This window comes from Antedon bifida, chromosome 2, assembly GCF_963402885.1.
Source record: "Antedon bifida chromosome 2, ecAntBifi1.1, whole genome shotgun sequence".
Classification (NCBI taxonomy): Eukaryota; Metazoa; Echinodermata; class Crinoidea; order Comatulida; family Antedonidae; genus Antedon; species Antedon bifida.
The window spans coordinates 30,114,543-30,133,832 of NC_136227.1; the positions used below are offsets into that span (position 1 = coordinate 30,114,543).

The window sequence follows — 19,290 nt, forward strand, 5'->3', positions numbered from 1 at the left end:
AAAACTTCCGAAACCCAAGCTTAAATTTCCATACAGGCTGTACATCAGTTCAACTAATGATCAGAAACATATATTTAATCACTATGATGATATAAGTATGTATATTAGTAACTATAGAAAGTGTAAAACACGTGTTAATGACGTTTTTACGACGCGCATTTCAAAGGAATACGAAACTCTTATGAATGCATTGTCTTTTGCTGTGAAAGTTAAACTACTTCGATTGGTCAAGTGAGTAATACGCTTTCTTTTATTTAAAACAAATAATAAATAAAAACACCAGACTGTGGGTTTGGTTTGGGAAAAAGTTGAATTTCCTCGTGAAATGGTTCACTGGCCTAGAGTCTCGGTGTCATTTTTTTGACAAAAGGTGGCGGGGCTGTATTGAAAGTTTGTTCTTTCAGCTAATGTAAGCAGAGTGTCTTTTATATTAAAATGTTTGCTTTTCTTTTTGATTTTAGAGAATTTCGGAACAATGCAAATGGTATCCAAGATACAGTAAAAGAAGTCTTGACTATTGAGAAGAGGGAACACCAACTAGATGGAGATGAGCGAAAGGTCAACTTAACACCGCTTCGAAATGACACCAGTAACGACAAGAAGACAAGTCTGTGTATAAACCCAACTACAATTGAAGTAAATCGAAACAATACAACAACTTCGTATTCTATTCGGCGCACTTCGGTAGAACTCGGTAAAACTCGTAATGCGCTCGCCAAATTAACCATACAAGGCAACCGGTATTACCCAGAAAAGAAACCATTTTATTTCCCGCTGAATATGCCTACCACCAAATGTCGACCGATCTTTAATTCAGTCGTACAATAAACTAACACAATAATTATATATTTTAGGTCTAGTTACCTCCGCCGAGGAGGTTATATTTTGTTGTCTATGTTAGCAGGATAGACTAAAAGAAGACGGATCCTTACCAAATTTAAACCACAGATATGTGTTCACGGAGGAGTCCGTCAAAAGGGCCATCCGGACCAGAATACCAATTCTGGACCACTTTTTTGATCATTTTACTTAGGCCGTCAAAACTACAAGACGGATCTTACAACATTTTAAACCACAAATTGATATGGTCACAGAAGACTCCATTCAATTTTGGAGGAAACACGGACAAGGATTTTCACTTTTTATTATTTTATTAATTTTAGGCCGTACGTTAAAACTAAAAGACGGATCTTTATCATTTTCTCTTTTTACTCCAGGCGGGGGTTGCTTGCTCTGGTTTATAATATATTTTTAATTGGTTATCCGCACTTGTTTTACTCATGTGTTTGTTTATGTGTGATCCACTTGTTATACCAGTGCTGCGACACCGATAGTGCCATCACGTTAAACCAGGAACTCTTAATGTATAAAACTGTAATTGTGTTACAATAATCTTTATGTTATTCTTAGATCATTGTAATGACTAAAAATAAAGTTTCATATTCTGTAGCGCCCTCTTAAATTGCGAAGTTTAGGCTCGGTCGTTGGTTGGTCGATTGACAACGCCCTTTCTGTGTCTACCATTTACTTCCGGGTATTATTCAACTTTACCGCATTCAGTTCGAACTCAACTCGTGGTGTAAAGACCAGCTAAACGAGAACATTTTCAAAGTTTCAATTTTTTTTTCAAACAACTGTTTCTGATAAAAAGGGTATGTATTTTATTACTGAGCAGAAAATTATTGTTTGTGATTTAAAATATTCAAAACAACACGCAACCGGCTTACCACCAGGCAGGCTGGTCCAGCCAGCAGGAAGCAAAGAGGGCAGGCGGCAGGCGGCAGGGCAGACAGAGGCCCTCTGTACCTAGACTGCTACCTACTCTAGGCCGGCTCTGCCTGAAAAGGAGAATCGCTGTTGTTGTTGTTCAATCATTGTTGCATGGGTTGAATACTCTAAATCTCTCATGCTTAATAATAAACAGGGGCTAAGCCTAGCCTACTTGTGAGATCGAAAAATTCAATGATCTGAAACAGGCCTAATATTTAATTTAGGCAAATATAAATATATATTAAATTAAATATTTTTTTGTTAATGTTGTTGTTGATGGCAGGTCATACATAATTAATTTTAGCCCTCATGGTTTAATTTAAAATAGGATTTTAAAGTGTGATGAAACGCTCCTTTAATTTCTTTCTAAGCTTGTAAAATTATAATTCAAAATAAACATACAAAATATTAGGCTGATATTATAGGGCCGGCTATTTAAAATTGCCAATTTCGTGGATCTTTTAATATGTGGCAGCTAGTCTTTGTAACAGTAGAATCTATGTTATTATATTAAGTAACCAACATGATTTATACAAGTGTCCTGTTTTACATTCATGTCTTATTTACATTTTATTTAATCCAAACAACATTTGAGGCAAGGATCATATTTGTAGCAAAATGGTACACACCTTATTGCTACGCATATCAAATGTTTCTCATCTCCAAATTCAGCAGTTGTTGCTTAATCAATTTAATTGCAATGTTTCCTAGAGTCATTTAAAATTACAAAATAATAATATGAATGTTAATATAAGCCGCCTATTTCTTTATTAAAATTATACACATAAGATATTAAGAACATGGCGATTAATGGCCATGATCAAAGAATTAACAGTTGCGTTTACACGATTTTAAAACATTTTATAATGAACTCATCAAATGATGGAACGTCATTTAAAACAAACAACATGCTAGCACTACAATTTCTAGGCTGCTTCAGTAGCAAACACAAGTGCAAAAGAATTAGCCATTACCAGGCTCCAATCTGCAGTAGAAGTTGCTAAGTACTTTAGTTATTGCCAGGCATCTCAAAGCCACTAACTCCAACATACACAAAGACAGTCCCCAAGATGTACTGTAACTGCACAAGTAGAATTATTATTACGCTAATTAGATGCGAGACAGCGTCTGCTCAAATGCATGCAAAATGTGATTGTGTGAAGAAACGTTTGATTGCTGTATCTTATTGAAAGTTCAGACAATATTTATTGAATTAAAATTTATCAACAGTTAATAATGTGATAAATTGTAAATTTATTTACATAATTTATTTCTTTATCTTTGAAGTTATGAATGTACTATTTGATAATAAAAATAATATATGGTTATTATATTAATATTGTACAGTACATTTTATATATTTTGTAATAAATAATGTAATTCCACTTGAAGTAAAAAAAAAGTTTTAAAATATGTACATACAAATATTGATATTAATTTTATAACGATTAATTATTTACTGTAAACCATAAAATTCCATGACTATGTATTGTTGAATCTCGACTCAAATCCTTTATCCCAAAATGAATCTTCTTTTTTTAGTTTCATAAAAATAAATTGTTTCATCTACCACCTGTTTAGAAATAGATAAAGTATGTCAATGACCCACAAGTGGGAATGCCTGAATTCATTTAGTGTATAGTTAGATAATTTAGTTAATAGTGTTTGTAAATTATTTTACAAAAACAGTTATATTTAGTGGTTCCTAATTTAACCTATTACTGTATTTTTTATTGGAACAATTAATTAAAAACAAAAAACATGTTTGAATATCCTATTTTTTACTTTAAAATATTTTTTTATTTCTTTTATTTTTGAAGGGGCAATATTTATTAGGGGAATCTTACTTTGTTTGGCCCTGAATGTGTCCCCTTAATAGTTGTTCTATTGTATTGTGTATTTAAACTCAAACCGAGAATTCCTTTGTAATCATTAACATAATAATGTTTTTTTAAATGGCAGTAACCCATTATTATTTTGACTTCCTGGTTTAGATATGGTTGTAATTTGACTTTCTTTAGAAAATTATAATAATCAATATTTTACATAATATAATAACAACATTGAATTGAGTACTTAACCTATTATAAATTTAATTTATTCTTAAATAAACTGTGATTATTAAGAATAATAAACTAAATATGGTAATAAAATATTAAATAATAAAGATGATTTATGATTTAAAAATTATTGGCCATACTTCCTGATCCATAATAACAGTGTACATCCAGGGCAGCTGCAACAAGCTGTATTTCCATTGCTAAAGGAAGTCTAACTTTATGTGACAACAAATATGATGTGCCCATATATGGCCATGATGATGTCATATCACTTCCATGTTTGGTCATATCGCTACCATATTTGGGCACATCACACGTTTTTGTCGAACCAGTTTGATAGGGTAGACAAGGCTTTATAGGACATTTTTGAATTCTACACACAATGTAGGCTAATGTACCATTATGCAAATATTTTTCTTGAATATCATGAAAAATTTGATTTGAATATATCAGAAAAATCATCATAAATTGACATTAAAATTAAAAAATTAATTGGTTGAAAATAATTAAAGGCAAGTTATACAGTTAAGGTCAACAACTGGAACTGTATATTAAACTGATGAGGGTGTATTTATAAACATATTTTTATACTGCATTGTTTTGTTTTCAAGTATCGGGCCTGGAGTGCCATTAGTAAAATGTTGACATATTTTAAAGTTTACTTTTTAAATCTACCACTGACTTCTTTTTGTATTTTATCTTAATTGGTTTTTTTTAAATTTAGGTGTAAATATGAGAATTAAGAATTTTGTTTGGATTTCAATTTATTAGTAAAATCATCATAAATTATTGACATTACAAATAAATACATTTATAAAAGATTTTTCAGGATAGCCAAGAAAACTTATTAACTTATTTCCATTAGGATAAACAAAGTATTGCATTAAACACATAATATAACAAAACAAGTTAGTTAGTTAGTTAGTTAGTTAAAAAAGACTGTGATTGACTAGGTTATTTGGTTGAAAAGTACCAAAATGTGATTTTCATTTTTCATAAAATGATTTGTATACATTATTGTCATTTGTTGCACTTGTAGAGTATAATACGTCGCGTACCAGCGATATATAACATATCCTTTTATGGTAATCCCACTGTACTTATAATCATAACAGTACTTCCTGGATTTGAATAGTAGTTGTCAGGAAGGAAGAAGGTAGGCCTAGGCCAACAATGATTAGATACTGTAAATCATCAATTTTAAGCAATTTAATCAATGCACTAAACGTTTATTTGCAATATTATATTAACAAACATTTTGAAAGAATGAACTATGTATTATGTACTAATAATAATAATAATATCCTGCATTTATACAGTAAAGCGCCTAATGTTGTGAAACCTCTAAGCGCTGTACATATTATTACTCCGGTCATTTTTGGATCAAACACATATGGAAACATATTCCCATAGTGCAGCTAGTTGTGTCTTGAACTTATCTAGTGTTCTCATACTAATTTAAAAGTTAATTCCAGATGGCTAGGCCTAGCCTACTAAGTGCGTGTTTAGTTTTTTGTTTAAATGGGCTTTTTTTATTTATAGATTAATGGCATTTGTGCGTGCAAGTAAATTTCGTCACATTTTTGGGAAAAAGAATCCAGCTGAACAGTCTTTCACAAATGTGACGTTATCAAATGAAAGCTTCGATGGAGTGATGATCACGGCCAACCCTAAGTTTTTGGCTTTTGTTGTAAGAACAGAGGGTGGAGGAGCATTTATGGTTTTACCAATTGAACAGGTGAGTTTTTCTTTTGATCTTGGGGGGTCACTCTTAAATATTTTCATACAGGGAAGTACCGCATTTATGGAGTATATTTTCGTGGGCCTCTTAACACAAGTGTGGGAAAATATGAGGAGGTGCAGCATTTATGAGGATTTAGTAGCACAAGTGTGGGAAATGAAGAGGTGAAATTAGAAGTTTAAGTCCTTCTCCGTCCAGTGTCAATTTATCGCACAATTTTAGCAGGGATTTTAACTATACTGGATGCTAAGCCCATCGCTAAATTGATCCTACCTTTGAATCAATGAAAACTAGCCGTCTATGTTATCGCAAACCCTGTCATGAACGGTTCCCCTTTTGCCAGAAACTAGTAGAAATATTGCACCGTTTCTGGCGTGGCATTTTTCCTGTCATCTTGGTAGTTTAAGTCCATAGTATTTTTCATTAAAAAACAGGTAGCACAAGTGCCTCATGTCTCGAAGTGGCTCCTGCACCTCCTCGTTTGGTTTGTATACAAGTGACCCCCTGTCTATTCTGTCTTGTGTGCCAAGGAATGTAGAGGGAGCTCAACATTTTACTTTCCAAAAATGAGGGAGTAGCGGCCGTCTCTTGTTTTTTTAATTTTTGACAGTATATTCCTCCCTGGCTCATCATGCGCATGTGTGTGATGTAACTAATAGTATTATTTATTTTCAGTATGGCCGTGTAGATCAAAATGCGCCTAAAGTGGAAGGTCACGAAAACAAAGTGTTGACACTTGCTTGGAATCCTTTCAATGATAACATCATCGCAAGCGGAGATGATTACGGCAGAATCAAGCTCTTTGAGATTCCTGATGGAGGTCTAAAAGAACCGATACGAGAAGCGGCATTACAACTTGATGGACATCAACGAAAAGTCCAATTGTTGATGTTTCACCGCTCGGCAGAGAACATTCTATTTTCTGCATGTAAGTAGACTGCAACTTATGTTAAATATGATAAATGATTAGATAGAAGGCCTAAGATTTTTTGTTTTCTTCAATGCAGGGACTGTAAATAGTCCAAGCTGTTTATTTTGGGAAAATGTTTTTTTATATTTTAAAGATGTATTGGCCCCCAAAAACATGAACATTTAAGATTAATAAAATCAGACTTTGAATAGATTATTTTGTAGTTTTAATAAAGTTAATCACTTCCGTAGAAAAAAAAATGGAACTTATAAAATAACTGGTTAAATTCAACCAACACCCGTTGACTGACAGCCAGTTTGACTATTTTTTTGCTTTAAATTACAGTTTTTAAGGTAAATATACTTTTTTTAAATCCAATTTTTTGTTAAAGTTGATAACTATTTTGTGACATTAAAATGGCTTGTTAAAAAAAAAAAATAAAAGTTTAAGAATTTTTTTTCATCTTTAACATTCATTATTCCTCTTTCAGCTGCTGATAATGACATCAAAATTTGGAACTTAGAAACTAGTGACGTTATTCAGAGCTGTACCTTTCCTGATTTTCTCTATTCAATGGACCTCAATAAAAATGGTTCTGAGTTGGTTGTATCCTGCAAGGATAAGAACTTCCGAGTGTTGGATGCACGCACATTGGAAGAGAAAGCAGTAAGCATTCTTATATTAATGTCAGGCAAACTGTGATATTTAAATTTGGCAAGGTTTCTTTAAATGCTTGTTTGATATATTCTTATATTTTTATTTACAGAAATGGAAAGGTCATGAAGGGTCAAAACCTTCGTTTATACAGTTCGCCAATTTTAACATGTTTATTTCAACTGGATTTTCAAGAATGAGTGAACGTGAATTACGTGTATGGAATCAGGTACTGTAGCTATCACTTTGTTTAATATAAGAATATGTTTGTTATGATGCAGCGTAAACCCCTGTCTACACTATCAAACTTTATGTGACAAAAAAATTTGATGTGCCATATATGGACATATCACTACAATATTTGGGCACATCACATTTTTTTTGTCAAACTAGTTTAATGGTGTAAACAGAGCTCAACCAATCGCAAGCAACTGTTGGAATATTCACAATGCATACTTGATAGTTTTCATCATTTGGAAGCAACGAAGGATAGACTTCGCATTATTCCATCCCTTTAAGGAGTTTGAAAACAACATACTGTAATTGACACAGTAAACATAATAACGGCATAACATGTTTGCAAATATGTTTTCATCAAACTTAAGTTTATCTTAATTTTATTATGCTGTCGTTAGTTCGGCAACATTACTCATGACATCAACTACACACTTTGGTGTCACTTACGGAAGTTGGAAAAACTCTTTAAAAAATCTGTACAAGCAGCAGCTGATAAAAATCTACTTTAAAAATAAACCTATTGTGAATTGTGTTGATTTGAACCTGTTATGCTTATTTATTTACAGGATAAGTTTCATTCATACTTACCGAAGTTGCCAATAATTGGCTCACAAAACCAAGTTACCTGGCAAAATAACATAAAATAAAGTCCAACAGCCCAATTAATAAACAAAACATGTTTGTTTATTTCAGAGCACTAAGGCAAAGTTAAATCTTATGGAGATGGACACAAGCAATAGTCCTCTACACATTTACTACGATAGTGACTTGAATGTAATCTTCCTCACTGGTAAGGTAAGTAGATTAATATTTTCACTTTCATTGTTTCTGTGGTTTAAATTATTTTTCAGGGGTTGAATGGAGCATTTAATTAATATTCTTCCGAAGATAAACTGAGGCAGATGTGTACCTCCAGTTTTAAGTCCTTATCAGAGAAGCATGTTCTACCACCAGAAGAATGATCGCCTCTGTCTTAACCGCTTGGCCACTCGACTCAACAAAAAGCCAATCTTAAGCCAATCAGATCGAATTATGCTGTTCATAAAATACATTCAGATTTAAAGCTGTTTACATCATTAATAATTATTATTATTACTTTGTCCTTTGACCTCCAGGGAGACTCTGCTATTCGCTACTACGAGTTGGTAGAAGCCGATCCATATCTACATTTCTTGAGCACGCAAACAGATTCTTCTGGACACAAAAGAATCGGCAACATTTGCAAACGTGCAGTCAATCCAGCTTTAAAAGAGATCTGTAGATTCTACAGATTTGAAAAAAACAACATCACTGTCATGTCCATGATTGTGCCAAGAAAGGTAAGTCATCTTTTTTTCTACAGTTTTAAAGCAAATTTATTAATATTTAATATTTTTTTCTTTCTTACTCAGTGAAATATGTATCGTATACTATAAAATATTAAGCTCTGTCTACACTATCAAATTTATGTGAGACAAAATGTAATGTGCCCATATATGGACATGATGATGTCACTACCATATTTGGGTACTTCACTCTTTTTTTTGTCGTCAAACCAGCGAAGGTGAAATTACCTGGTCAAACTAGTTTGATAGTGCAGACAGCTTTACGTAGAGTGACTTTGGCAAGCTCAATATATACAGTACAAACCATGTTGAAGAGACACTTTTGAAACCCAATAAAGTTTTCGTTTATTGGGTGTTCCCTGAATAGCGGTTTAGTGTTCAGACATTTTTCACCCATTAGTTCTTCAAGGAAAGTGGCTACCTAATAGAAGCATTTCCTATATATTAATGTCCCACATGGAGCGTTCCACTCACACTGTATTTAAAGAGATAGATGTGATATTTCTATATCATGTTTGTTATTTATTTTATTTTAATGAATATAATAATAGTAAATTTGTAATATAATTAATTTACCACAGTAACATTTGTTTTTGATTAATAGTCCGAGACCTTCCAAGAGGATATTTATCCCGATACAGCTTCCGATATACCAGCCCTGACAGCGGATGAGTGGGTAGGTGGCAAAAACGCAGAACCCAACAAGTTTAAATTTCAAGACTCCTTCAAAAATTCGGGGAAAGCAACAATTAGTGTCAAGAAATTTGGAGGAGGCCTGAAGAAGACTGTCCGATCTGCAGCAGCAGCTGGAGAAGGAGGAGAGGTAACACTTGGTTTTTGTATTATTTAGTATATACTCTGAAAGTAAATAACAAATATGATGAAATGGTAGCTTAAACGGTTCGGTATAAGAGGGAAACACTGGCTTTTAGAAATAGGGATTTAGTTCCCTTTTGTGTTTCTTGCCACCTACTTAGTGGTGGTTTTGTTTTTTTTTTTGTGATGTTTTTTGGCAATAAGAATAACAATTTTGAAATTCCTGCAGATCGAATTATTATCAAGCATGGTTTCAGAGAATTTTGCAATTCAGGAGCTAAAACCGATTTAAGTTTTAAAGCTCAGGTACAGGCATGAATTTTAAATATAATATCTGGATAATTGTACATAAATCAAATATTTGTAACAGAATTCAAGACGAAAAAAACATGAATTTCCCTTAATATGGTCAAATACAAAATTTGGCAAAATTCTGCCATAAAAACCAGAAAGACTTTTTTTCAGTAGTTAGGTAGTTTCACCTAATGTAATAACATGTCTGGTGACTCCCTAGAAGGTGAAAAAAGATGGTGGATATACGGTGGATAATTTTTGCTATAGCATGAAAATAAGAATCTGAAGTTGAATAAAAATACCAGAAATGTAAAATGCAAGTTATATTACCTATGTTTAGTCATCTAATAAAATTTTTTACCATACCGTTTATTTGTCATAGCTTTTTAAAATGCCTCTCTATTTACAATATTTGTGTACAAAAGAATAGAGATTTTACTGTGTAATTTGAACTATCCCCCCACTGATAAGAAAGTGCTTATTTTCAACAAGCTTGTGTAACACAAATAAAATCCCAAAAATTATGAAACATAGGGGAAACTATAGATCGATAATTATTGGAATGTATGATCAATAGAAATTTTTTGCCCGCACCTGGCCTTTAAAAAAAAAGTTTTTTTTCATAAAACCAATTTTTACAATTTCCCTCTCCTAGTTTTACACTTAGTTTGGCTTTACATTGTGTCCTAATGGGAACCAAGCTTTTGGCAATGCATACTTATACACTTAGTTTGGCCTTAGGCTATGTTCAGACCCATGGCGTTAGACCGTTTTAGCGTACAACGTTACTAGCAAGGTCACATTACAAACCGCAGAGAAAAAAATGAGGTGTTCAGACCCATAGCGTACGATTATCGTTACAACGGAAGTGCGTCATTCAGGTTGTTTCTAGTTGTAATGCATATTCATGTGCTCTTACCCACATGTTTTCATCATTATTTCCACTGTATATAGGCCTAGATCTCAGCCCTACAATTATGACAAAATTTGCCGTAAATAAAACATACCTCAGGATGTATTTAAGAAAAATATAGTAAAGCCAAATTTCTGTTTCTATTGTTTTTATTTTGCAGTAAAAAACATTTTCCCCAGGCTCTTGTGTTACGAAAATAAAGCAGGCCTCCTAATGATGAAGAAAAAATTGATTGTGATTAGTCTATTCTGTCCAGTCGATCAAAAATAACCCGTAACTTGCTAATAAAAAAGACACAGCTCCCCTTGTTTGTTTACTGAATTTTTTAAGAGTTAGGGGGTTTTCAGCATTAAACAAGATGTCAGCCTAGGTCAAACCTTGTTTCAAGTCATAACAGGAAACGTTCTGATTGGATACAACGTTGAATTACAGTAGCGTCGTATGCTAAAACGGTACTATCAACCGTTTTCCACTACAACGCTACAACCATTGTACGACGCGTTGTACGCTAATCCCCAACTGTTCAGACACACATTCTTTTAGCGTGGTACGCTAAAACGGTCTAACGCCATGGGTCTGAACAGGGCCTTACATTGTGTTCTAGTGGGAACCGAACTTAACAATACATACTTGATTATTGAGGTCACTTGGAAGGTCAAAATAACAAGTTAAGATGGAAGACATACAACAATACAGACTTGTCTTAAGATCCAAAAGGTCTCCTTTTTTCTATTAAAAACATTCAGAATATTAGCCCAGCCCAATGGTGACCGGTATTGGGAGAATTGACTGTATACTTTACCAATATAAACGCCACACACACAAAACATATTGAAAACAGACACTACAATCAAAGCCAATCACTTCAGTTTAATTCAAATTTTTTATTCATCCCGCATGGAGCGATTTCAAATTGAATTTTCTAAATTTGTTGCCTTACTACTAAGACAAGTTATATTAATCCAGCCATAACATCGGCAAGGGTTCAAGGCTCACTTGCTCCATGGTTCTGGTGGTAGAACAAGTCTTCTTGGATAAGGACTATAAACCGTAGGTCCAGTGTACACATACATTGCTTGTGTGCACTTTAAAGAACCTAGTCCATCTTTCAAGACGAGTAGGTGGTTACCCTGGTGTACTAGTTCACACTCAGAGACTGAGGGAGCGCCTTATAGTGGCTGCACCGACATGACGTGACCCTTAGGGGAGAAATATGTAATTAAAAAGTGTAACATCCGAGTCCACAGCACATAGAGACTATTTTTATTATGCGCTATACAAATTTAAAACCATTAATTATTTACAATTTGTTTCATTTTCAGGATGAATTTAACGCTTTGAAGAAGGAAGTAGAAAAACTGAAATCAACAGTAACATCACTAGAATCAAGGATCAAAGTACTTGAAAATAAATAAAATGTAAAAGGAGATGCAACAGGAAAAATAAACTGTAAGAAATGTAAAAATAAATTGGGTATCACTTTTGACATACAAATTTGTAAATCTTGTATCCAGCATTTAGATATTATGCATAATTATTATTTAATATTTTGATGATGATTATTAATAACTGCATCAAAATATTAATTAGAAAATGACACCACAATTTTGTAAATTTTTTTCTGAATTATTAAAATATGTCAAAACATGAAATATAGTATTGATAGAGATGAAGTACCATTTCAACTTGCACTCTTAAACATGGGTTGTATGTTGAAGAAATGTTGCAAAAAACGGTTTTGTGACTACCATGGTATTTTAATACTTATGCTCAAAACCCCATTCAAATCGCTTAGCAAACATCCATAGTTTGTGCACACATCATACATAAACTATTGAGTTTTGCTAGGCCATGTGAGCATGGTTTGGTTCATGTCCATCTGGGATGTGTGGGACAGTGAAAACTATATACAGTATTGTCATTCCTTTCTGACCAAACTCTCGGCTTGATTATGTAACGAAATTAATTTCTACTTACAAATTATTAAATGAGTAAAAGTGTAGATATAAGTCATCATTGTATGTCTTCTTTTTAGTTAAAGGAAATTGAAAAAATATTTTTAAGAATTTAATATCTTTGGTCCTATTTGTATTATTATTAGACCAAAAAAAGTAATGTTATAGTTAATATAATAATAGGTTACATTTATCCAAGTTAATGATCTTACAAAAGTTATTATTTATGATTTTTAATTGTAATACATAAATATTAGATAAGAATTATTTTATTTTATATCCATTATTTTTGTAACCTTGTTATTTCCCATCAATTTTGAAATGGTTTTTTCTCACAATCAATTGTTGATGTCCTAAACGGTTACTTTTAATGTTCTTTATTTCACCCTTGCGACTTTCAAATTATTTTTTGTTGGAAACCGACGACTGAGTAATAGGGACAACGTTTTAGTTTGAATTTTGATGATTTGCGTTTAATCAATCGTACGATTCAAGCACTTGTTGCGACTGTTTCTGTTGTTAATTTAAGTAGTCACACATGTGGTTTTTTGACCAATGAAACAATCTCTGTGAAAACAGTTCTTTTTTTTTAGTTTTAGTAGGATTCGTGTCTAAGCCAAAATAAAGCTTGTGTATGACTAAAGAAGTCGCATTGAAAACTGAATGTGGTAGTAAAATGGATTGGTAGACTTAGGCCTAGCTTGTTTGGTTTAAAATGAATTTGTAACTTATGCTAATATTATTTGTAGTAAAGAGCAGGTGTTATTTATGCAAATTAAAATTTCTGTAAATCATGCGGGATTGACTGCCCTCCTCCAATACACGCTCTGAGCGCTAGACAGTTGCTTACTTAGTCTTCTACGTGTAACTTCGTCTCTTTAAACTGAAAGATTACATTGTAACATGTGTAAGTCTCTATAAACTGCATACAAACACAAAGGTTACATTGTGTAATATTGTCAAACAATTTAATATCAATATAGAAATTGAACAATAAAATAATCAACAATTGTATTGGAAAAGTTGATTTAAAAATATGTATTTATCCAATTTCGGCATATAAAATAATCTTTTCAAACCTGTTTGACTGGGTGTGTAATTGTTGTTATTTGTATAAATTTTGTTATTGTAAAATTCATGTAAACTTTTTTACAGTTTGTTAGATTAGCTTTAAGTGGTTATATCATAAAAATTAAGATCAAAATGTATCTGTAGTATCAAATTTGTGATCTAAAACTTGTGAAATAATATCTTGATTTGATATTATAATAATGAGACTGTATTCGTTTTGATTTAAATCAAAACCGATATGCTAACCATTAAAATATAGTTTGATATTCATTCTAGACTTTTGAACACATGTTATCTTATTAAGTTTAAGGACAAACGAATCAATAAAATCCAAATTAAACAAATGTAAAACACTGGTAGTACAGGATTATTAACATTGTTATCTAAAGCTAGGATCAGATTTGAGATTTAGAACACCAGGATTAACATTGATATCCAAATCTAGGATCAGATTTGAGATTAAGAACACCAGGATTAACATTGATATCCAAAGCTAGGATCAGCTTTGAGATAGAACACCAGGATTAACATTGATATCCAAAGCTAGGATCAGATTTGAGATTTAGAACACATGATTAACATTGATATCCAAAGCTAGGATCAGATTTGAGATTTAGAACACCAGGATTAACATTGATATCCAAAGCTAGGATCAGATTTGAGATTTAGAACACCAGGATTAACATTGATGTCCAAAGCTAGGATCAGATTTGAGATTTAGAACACATGATTAACATTGATATCCAAAGCTAGGATCAGATTTGAGATTTAGAACACCAGGATTAACATTGATATCCAAAGCTAGGATCAGATTTGAGATTTAGAACACCAGGATTAACATTGATGTCCAAAGCTAGGATCAGATTTGAGATAGAACACCAGGATTAACATTGATATCCAAAGCTAGGATCAGATTTGAGATAGAACACCAGGATTAACATTGATGTCCAAATCTAGGATCAGATTTGAAATTTACAACACCAGGATTAACATTGATGTCCAAAGCTAGGATCAGATTTGAGATTTAGAACAGTGTGATTAATATTGATATCTAAAGCTAGGAAATAATTTGGAATAGTATTTGTAAGATAAGACATAATATCTAAATTCTAAAAACATAAAACAATATCAGTTTCGGTATTCCAAATACTTAGATTACTAGGTCATATTTGGGATTACACATGAGATTAGTCAAGGTTGAGCATTCCAACAGACACTAGCAAAATGTGAATGAATTCAGCGCAATCAGGTTTACAATTTATACTTAAAACAGCTAGTATACTTTTTCGTTTATGACTTTGTATCCTGAAGATATATTAATAAACAATTTAAAACAGCTTATTGTTAATTGAATTCTTTGCTTTTATGTAATATATGCACAAGTTCTCAATGTTTGACTGTTGCTGTGCAATAGATATTTATTTCTTATCAATTAAGGTGACAATATCAATAAAAGTGTGGTTTCTAGATTTAAAATAACAAGGCCAACAGCCATAAGTCGCGTGCTCTCAGAAAAAAATGAACTTTCAAAAAGTAATGTACTATTAAAACTTGTCTGTACATCAAAACAGTTCAAAAAGTACAGAAAAAGCGATAAAACGCAAAGTGATACCGGACCGAACAACCGACCGACCGACAGACATAGTTAAAACTTGTCTGTACATCAAAACAGTTCAAAAAGTATAGAAAAGCGATAAAACGTATAGTGATACCGGACCGACAGACAGACCGACAGACCGAAATAGTGAACTATTGAGTCGCGTCCATGCGACTATTAAAACTTGTCTGTACATCAAAACAGTTAAAAAAGTACAGAAAAAGCGATAAAACGCAAAGTGATACCGGACCGAACAACCGACCGACAGACCGACCGACATAGTTAAAACTTGTCTGTACATCAAAACAGTTCAAAAAGTATAGAAAAGCGATAAAACGCATAGTGATACCGGACCGACAGACAGACCGACAGACCGAAATAGTGAACTATTGAGTCGCGTACATGCGACTATTAAAACTTGTCTGTACATCAAAACAGTTAAAAAAGTACAGAAAAGCGATAAAATGCATAGTGATACCGGACCGACAGACAGACCGACCGACCGACATAGTGAACTATTGAGTCGCGTACACGCGACTAAAAACCAAATTAACGGAAAGGGTATACCTAGAAATGATCAATTGAACAAAATAGTTTATTTCCTCTATGTGGCTCGTGGCTATTATAATAAAATGTATTGCCCCCTCAATGTTGAAACAACTTCAACCTAGTTTATAACACGTTTTGCCCCTCATAGTACTTTCGCTCAGGCTCATTTTCGCTGAGCGATCTTGTGGTGGTGGGCAACCAACCGACCGGATATACAACGGAACCGAGTGACATTTGGCCGGTAGTCGGTCGATAAACTATAGGCGTTTTCGGCGATAATGGGCAGCCTAGCATACTATATTCATATTTCAGTTTTATTTGGTAAGTGACAATCAAATGTATTCGTCAATTATATTACTTTAAAATTGTATCTTGCTTATAGGTGACATTTAAAGTGGGAAATTGTCATTGATTGATGTTATTTTGTAAGTGACTTGTCGTCTGTTCTTTGCTAGAGCCTAGCCTAGCTAGTCCCTAGTAGGCTAGGCCTAGCCTAGGCCTAGTTTAAGGCAAAATGTAGTGGGCGTAGCCGCCTAGGCCTAGATACAACGTGTCGACACAACTAGTAGGCCTAGTACCTATAGGAGCTAGCCATCTTATAGCTAGGGAGGTGTACTCAATACACTACGTCCAATGCCGAGATATCTTGTTTTTTTGTTGTATTATTAATGTATCAATCATGTATGACAAACAATAAACAACCGTATGATGATGCATACGTTTTGCTTGAGATTTCCGAATATAACTTGTATCTACACTACAGTATGCAACTTCTGACTTCATGGTGGATTGTATGACAATTTTTGATTTTATTTCTAGGATAATCATCACCGAGTATAATTATTAATAATTAGTAATATGTGGGAGTTTTTGTGAGTGATAATTTCACTTTGTGTGAAATTACTGTCATATGCAGTAAAGTTACAAGATTCCTGTTTTTTTTTTTTGCCATCAGCAGTCGTGGACAATTTCCAATTAACTGGTTAAATGTGGAAATTAGATCCAGCAAGTCAGTGCAACACACTTAGCATGCTAATTAACATTAATTAGTATAATGATGGACGGTAATTGAGATTTGTCAGCAAAACATGCAGTGCTCTATTTATGAAAACCCATTGTGACATGAATACTGTATTTATTATGTAGAAGTAAGGTCTGATATTATGTTACTGCAATATTGTAAAGATTAGGATTGGATAAGTTCTGTTTACAAATTGTTCTGTTTCAATAAAACTAATTGGAAAAATCTGTCTACACTATCAAACTTTATGTGACAGAAAATGTGATGTGCCCATATATGGACATGGTCATATCACTACCATATTTTGCCTTATTAATATCACTACCATATTTTGCCATATCACTACCATATTTGAGCACTTCACATTTTTTTGGTCAAACTAGTTTGATAGTGTAGACAGAGCTTAAGACTTTGAAATTAGTAGTTTTTAAAAATTGATAATAAAAGAGTGCTCCAACCATGATTGTTCTTGACGACATATGTGATCTGCATATCATAATTTTTTCAACCACTAATTGACAACGAAATGAATACGCTTCTAGAAATGTCAAGTTTGCCATTTGATATTTCGTGGGATTAAACATTAATGGTGTTAGCACCAAATTCAATTGATTAACTGTGCGATGTTAATGTTCAAATTCAATTAACAAGTACATTTGAATAATGAATAAGATTATCAGAACGAACTATATTCTAAATTTTCATTTTGTGGCTACTTACCTGGACAATAACTCAATCCACTGACCTATATCATGAATGCAGGAAATAAATATATCTTCTAATGCATATACAGTAGTACATCATTCTGGAAATGGAATGTTTGAGTTTTGTATTGTGTTGCATCTCCTGGGGGAAAAGATGTTGAGATTATCCCATTTCATTGTAGGATCTCATGGGGTTTTTTTGGAAGTTCTGTAGTACTAGTTTTTACATTATCATTCATCATAAACACTACTAATACTTCTAGATTGTTAGTTCACAGGTTAGTTTGTGTTTGGATAAGAAGTTTTCTTTTAATTTTATTTCAAGAACTTGTGAAAAATGTGTTCAACTCATTTTTATGTTTGTCACACGTTTCGTTTTTAGACTGTGTACCTCTGGTCTACAGTAAAGATTTGGGCAAACTACTACATAACTAAACAGCTACTTTAAACAAACCAAGGGGATTCGTTTTTCTACAAATAGGGACAAGTGCAAGCGTATAAAGCTAGAAAAGATTTAGGCCTATACCATACAATACTAGCACTTTTGCTGATGGACTGATTCTAGTTTGAAAAGGACACTTCAGGAAAAAAGGGTTTGAACCCCCTGGCTACAGGCTTGCTTTAAATGTAGTACAGTGATCTAGTTGTTGGAAAAAAGTATGACTACTAGATAGGAAGAGCTAAAGACCAGTTACTGTACAGTAAAACTTCTGATTTACCAAACATCTGTAGGGCACCCTCAATATAGTTTTTATTACCAATTATTTTTATTATGTTTAATATAGATATTAACATATTTTATATTGTGTTCTCATGAATTCATTTTTATTTTTCAATAGATTAAAAATGCATCTTTTGAAAAAGACTTTATGATCTGAAGGAAAAATATCATTATCATTATGGCTACGACCGGTAGATCGTCTGGTTTGAAACCGCCATCGCGTATAGCGAAACCAAAAACAACAGGATTAGGAAAACCAGTATCGCAAATCAGAGTAGATGGTAAGTATTTTATTTCAAATTTTTAGGAGTTACCATATGAGTCTATGACCAATAGTCTCCTTCAATGAACATGTTAAAACTGAATACTTTTTATGAACATTTTCTTCATATTTTAAAAAGATTTGTTTGTTTGTCTCTGATTAGAAATTATTTATAGATATTATTAAATTATTAAAGATTTTTGTTACAAAACTTTTGTTTGTAAGGTTTGTACATGCTCTATTATCTTTATACTGTAGTCTATATTAACTTTCAATATACAGTTATTTATTTACTTTTTGTATTGAAAAATGGTTTAATTATAACAATCTTTGTTTGGATAATGTAAAGAGTATAGAATAGAATATAAAGGCTTATTAGTTGTTTAAAAACGGTTCAAAATAATTGTTGTAAATGTCATTGTCAACTATGGCTACTAATGCTAAAAACTAAATGTCACAATTTGTGTTTTTTCCTCTTTCTCTAACCTGTGAAATGCAGTAAGTGTTTTTATTCCGACAAGACATATTTTATAGATCAAAAGCCAGTTGTCAACTATACTGTACAACAATTTATTGTATGCATTTAAAAAAATATGACACTATGACAGTTGATTTTAGAGAACTTGCCAACATTTGGAATGTGTTTAGAGTTTGCTTGGTAACCCTTGTACAGTAGTGTACTTGGTGGCT

General features: G+C 32.7%; 2 protein-coding genes across 5 annotated transcripts in view; both read left to right on the forward strand.

Annotated features, from left to right (window-relative positions):
* The first annotated feature begins 1,522 nt into the window (after nucleotides 1–1,522).
* On the forward strand, nucleotides 1,523–15,088 carry LOC144834456 (coronin-1A-like). Of its 2 annotated transcripts, XR_013610975.1 has the most exons (10): nucleotides 1,523–1,652; nucleotides 5,373–5,568; nucleotides 6,247–6,499; nucleotides 6,972–7,147; nucleotides 7,248–7,364; nucleotides 8,066–8,167; nucleotides 8,488–8,691; nucleotides 9,302–9,520; nucleotides 12,043–13,547; nucleotides 13,588–15,088. XR_013610975.1 is itself a non-coding variant. In XM_078689257.1 (9 exons), exons 2-9 carry the CDS (start codon nucleotides 5,377–5,379, stop codon nucleotides 12,133–12,135), a joined length of 1,356 nt encoding a protein of 451 aa, XP_078545383.1. In that variant the 5' UTR covers nucleotides 1,523–1,652; nucleotides 5,373–5,376; the 3' UTR covers nucleotides 12,136–15,088. The 2 variants fall into 2 exon arrangements, 1 of the variants encoding a protein (XP_078545383.1); XM_078689257.1 differs by having other exon boundaries at nucleotides 12,043–15,088.
* A 985-nt stretch (nucleotides 15,089–16,073) lies between these two features.
* The window catches only part of LOC144834474 (uncharacterized), a 47,174-nt gene continuing 43,957 nt past the window's right edge, over nucleotides 16,074–19,290 (forward strand). For all 3 annotated transcript variants that reach the window (XM_078689275.1, XM_078689276.1, XM_078689277.1), the window contains exons 1-2: nucleotides 16,074–16,213; nucleotides 18,457–18,619. In XM_078689275.1, the coding sequence (XP_078545401.1) occupies nucleotides 18,517–18,619 (103 nt within the window). In that variant the 5' untranslated portion in view covers nucleotides 16,074–16,213; nucleotides 18,457–18,516. The remainder of the gene's footprint in view (nucleotides 16,214–18,456; nucleotides 18,620–19,290) is intronic.

Bases quoted from the DNA above. Each gene is read 5' to 3' on its own strand.
- LOC144834456 (XM_078689257.1), top strand. From the start codon at position 5,377: ATGGCATTTGTGCGTGCAAGTAAATTTCGTCACATTTTTGGGAAAAAG. The intron at 5,569-6,246 runs GTGAGTTTTTCT...ATTTATTTTCAG, and splicing joins TGGTTTTACCAATTGAACAG to TATGGCCGTGTAGATCAAAA. The intron at 8,168-8,487 runs GTAAGTAGATTA...TTTGACCTCCAG, and splicing joins TAATCTTCCTCACTGGTAAG to GGAGACTCTGCTATTCGCTA.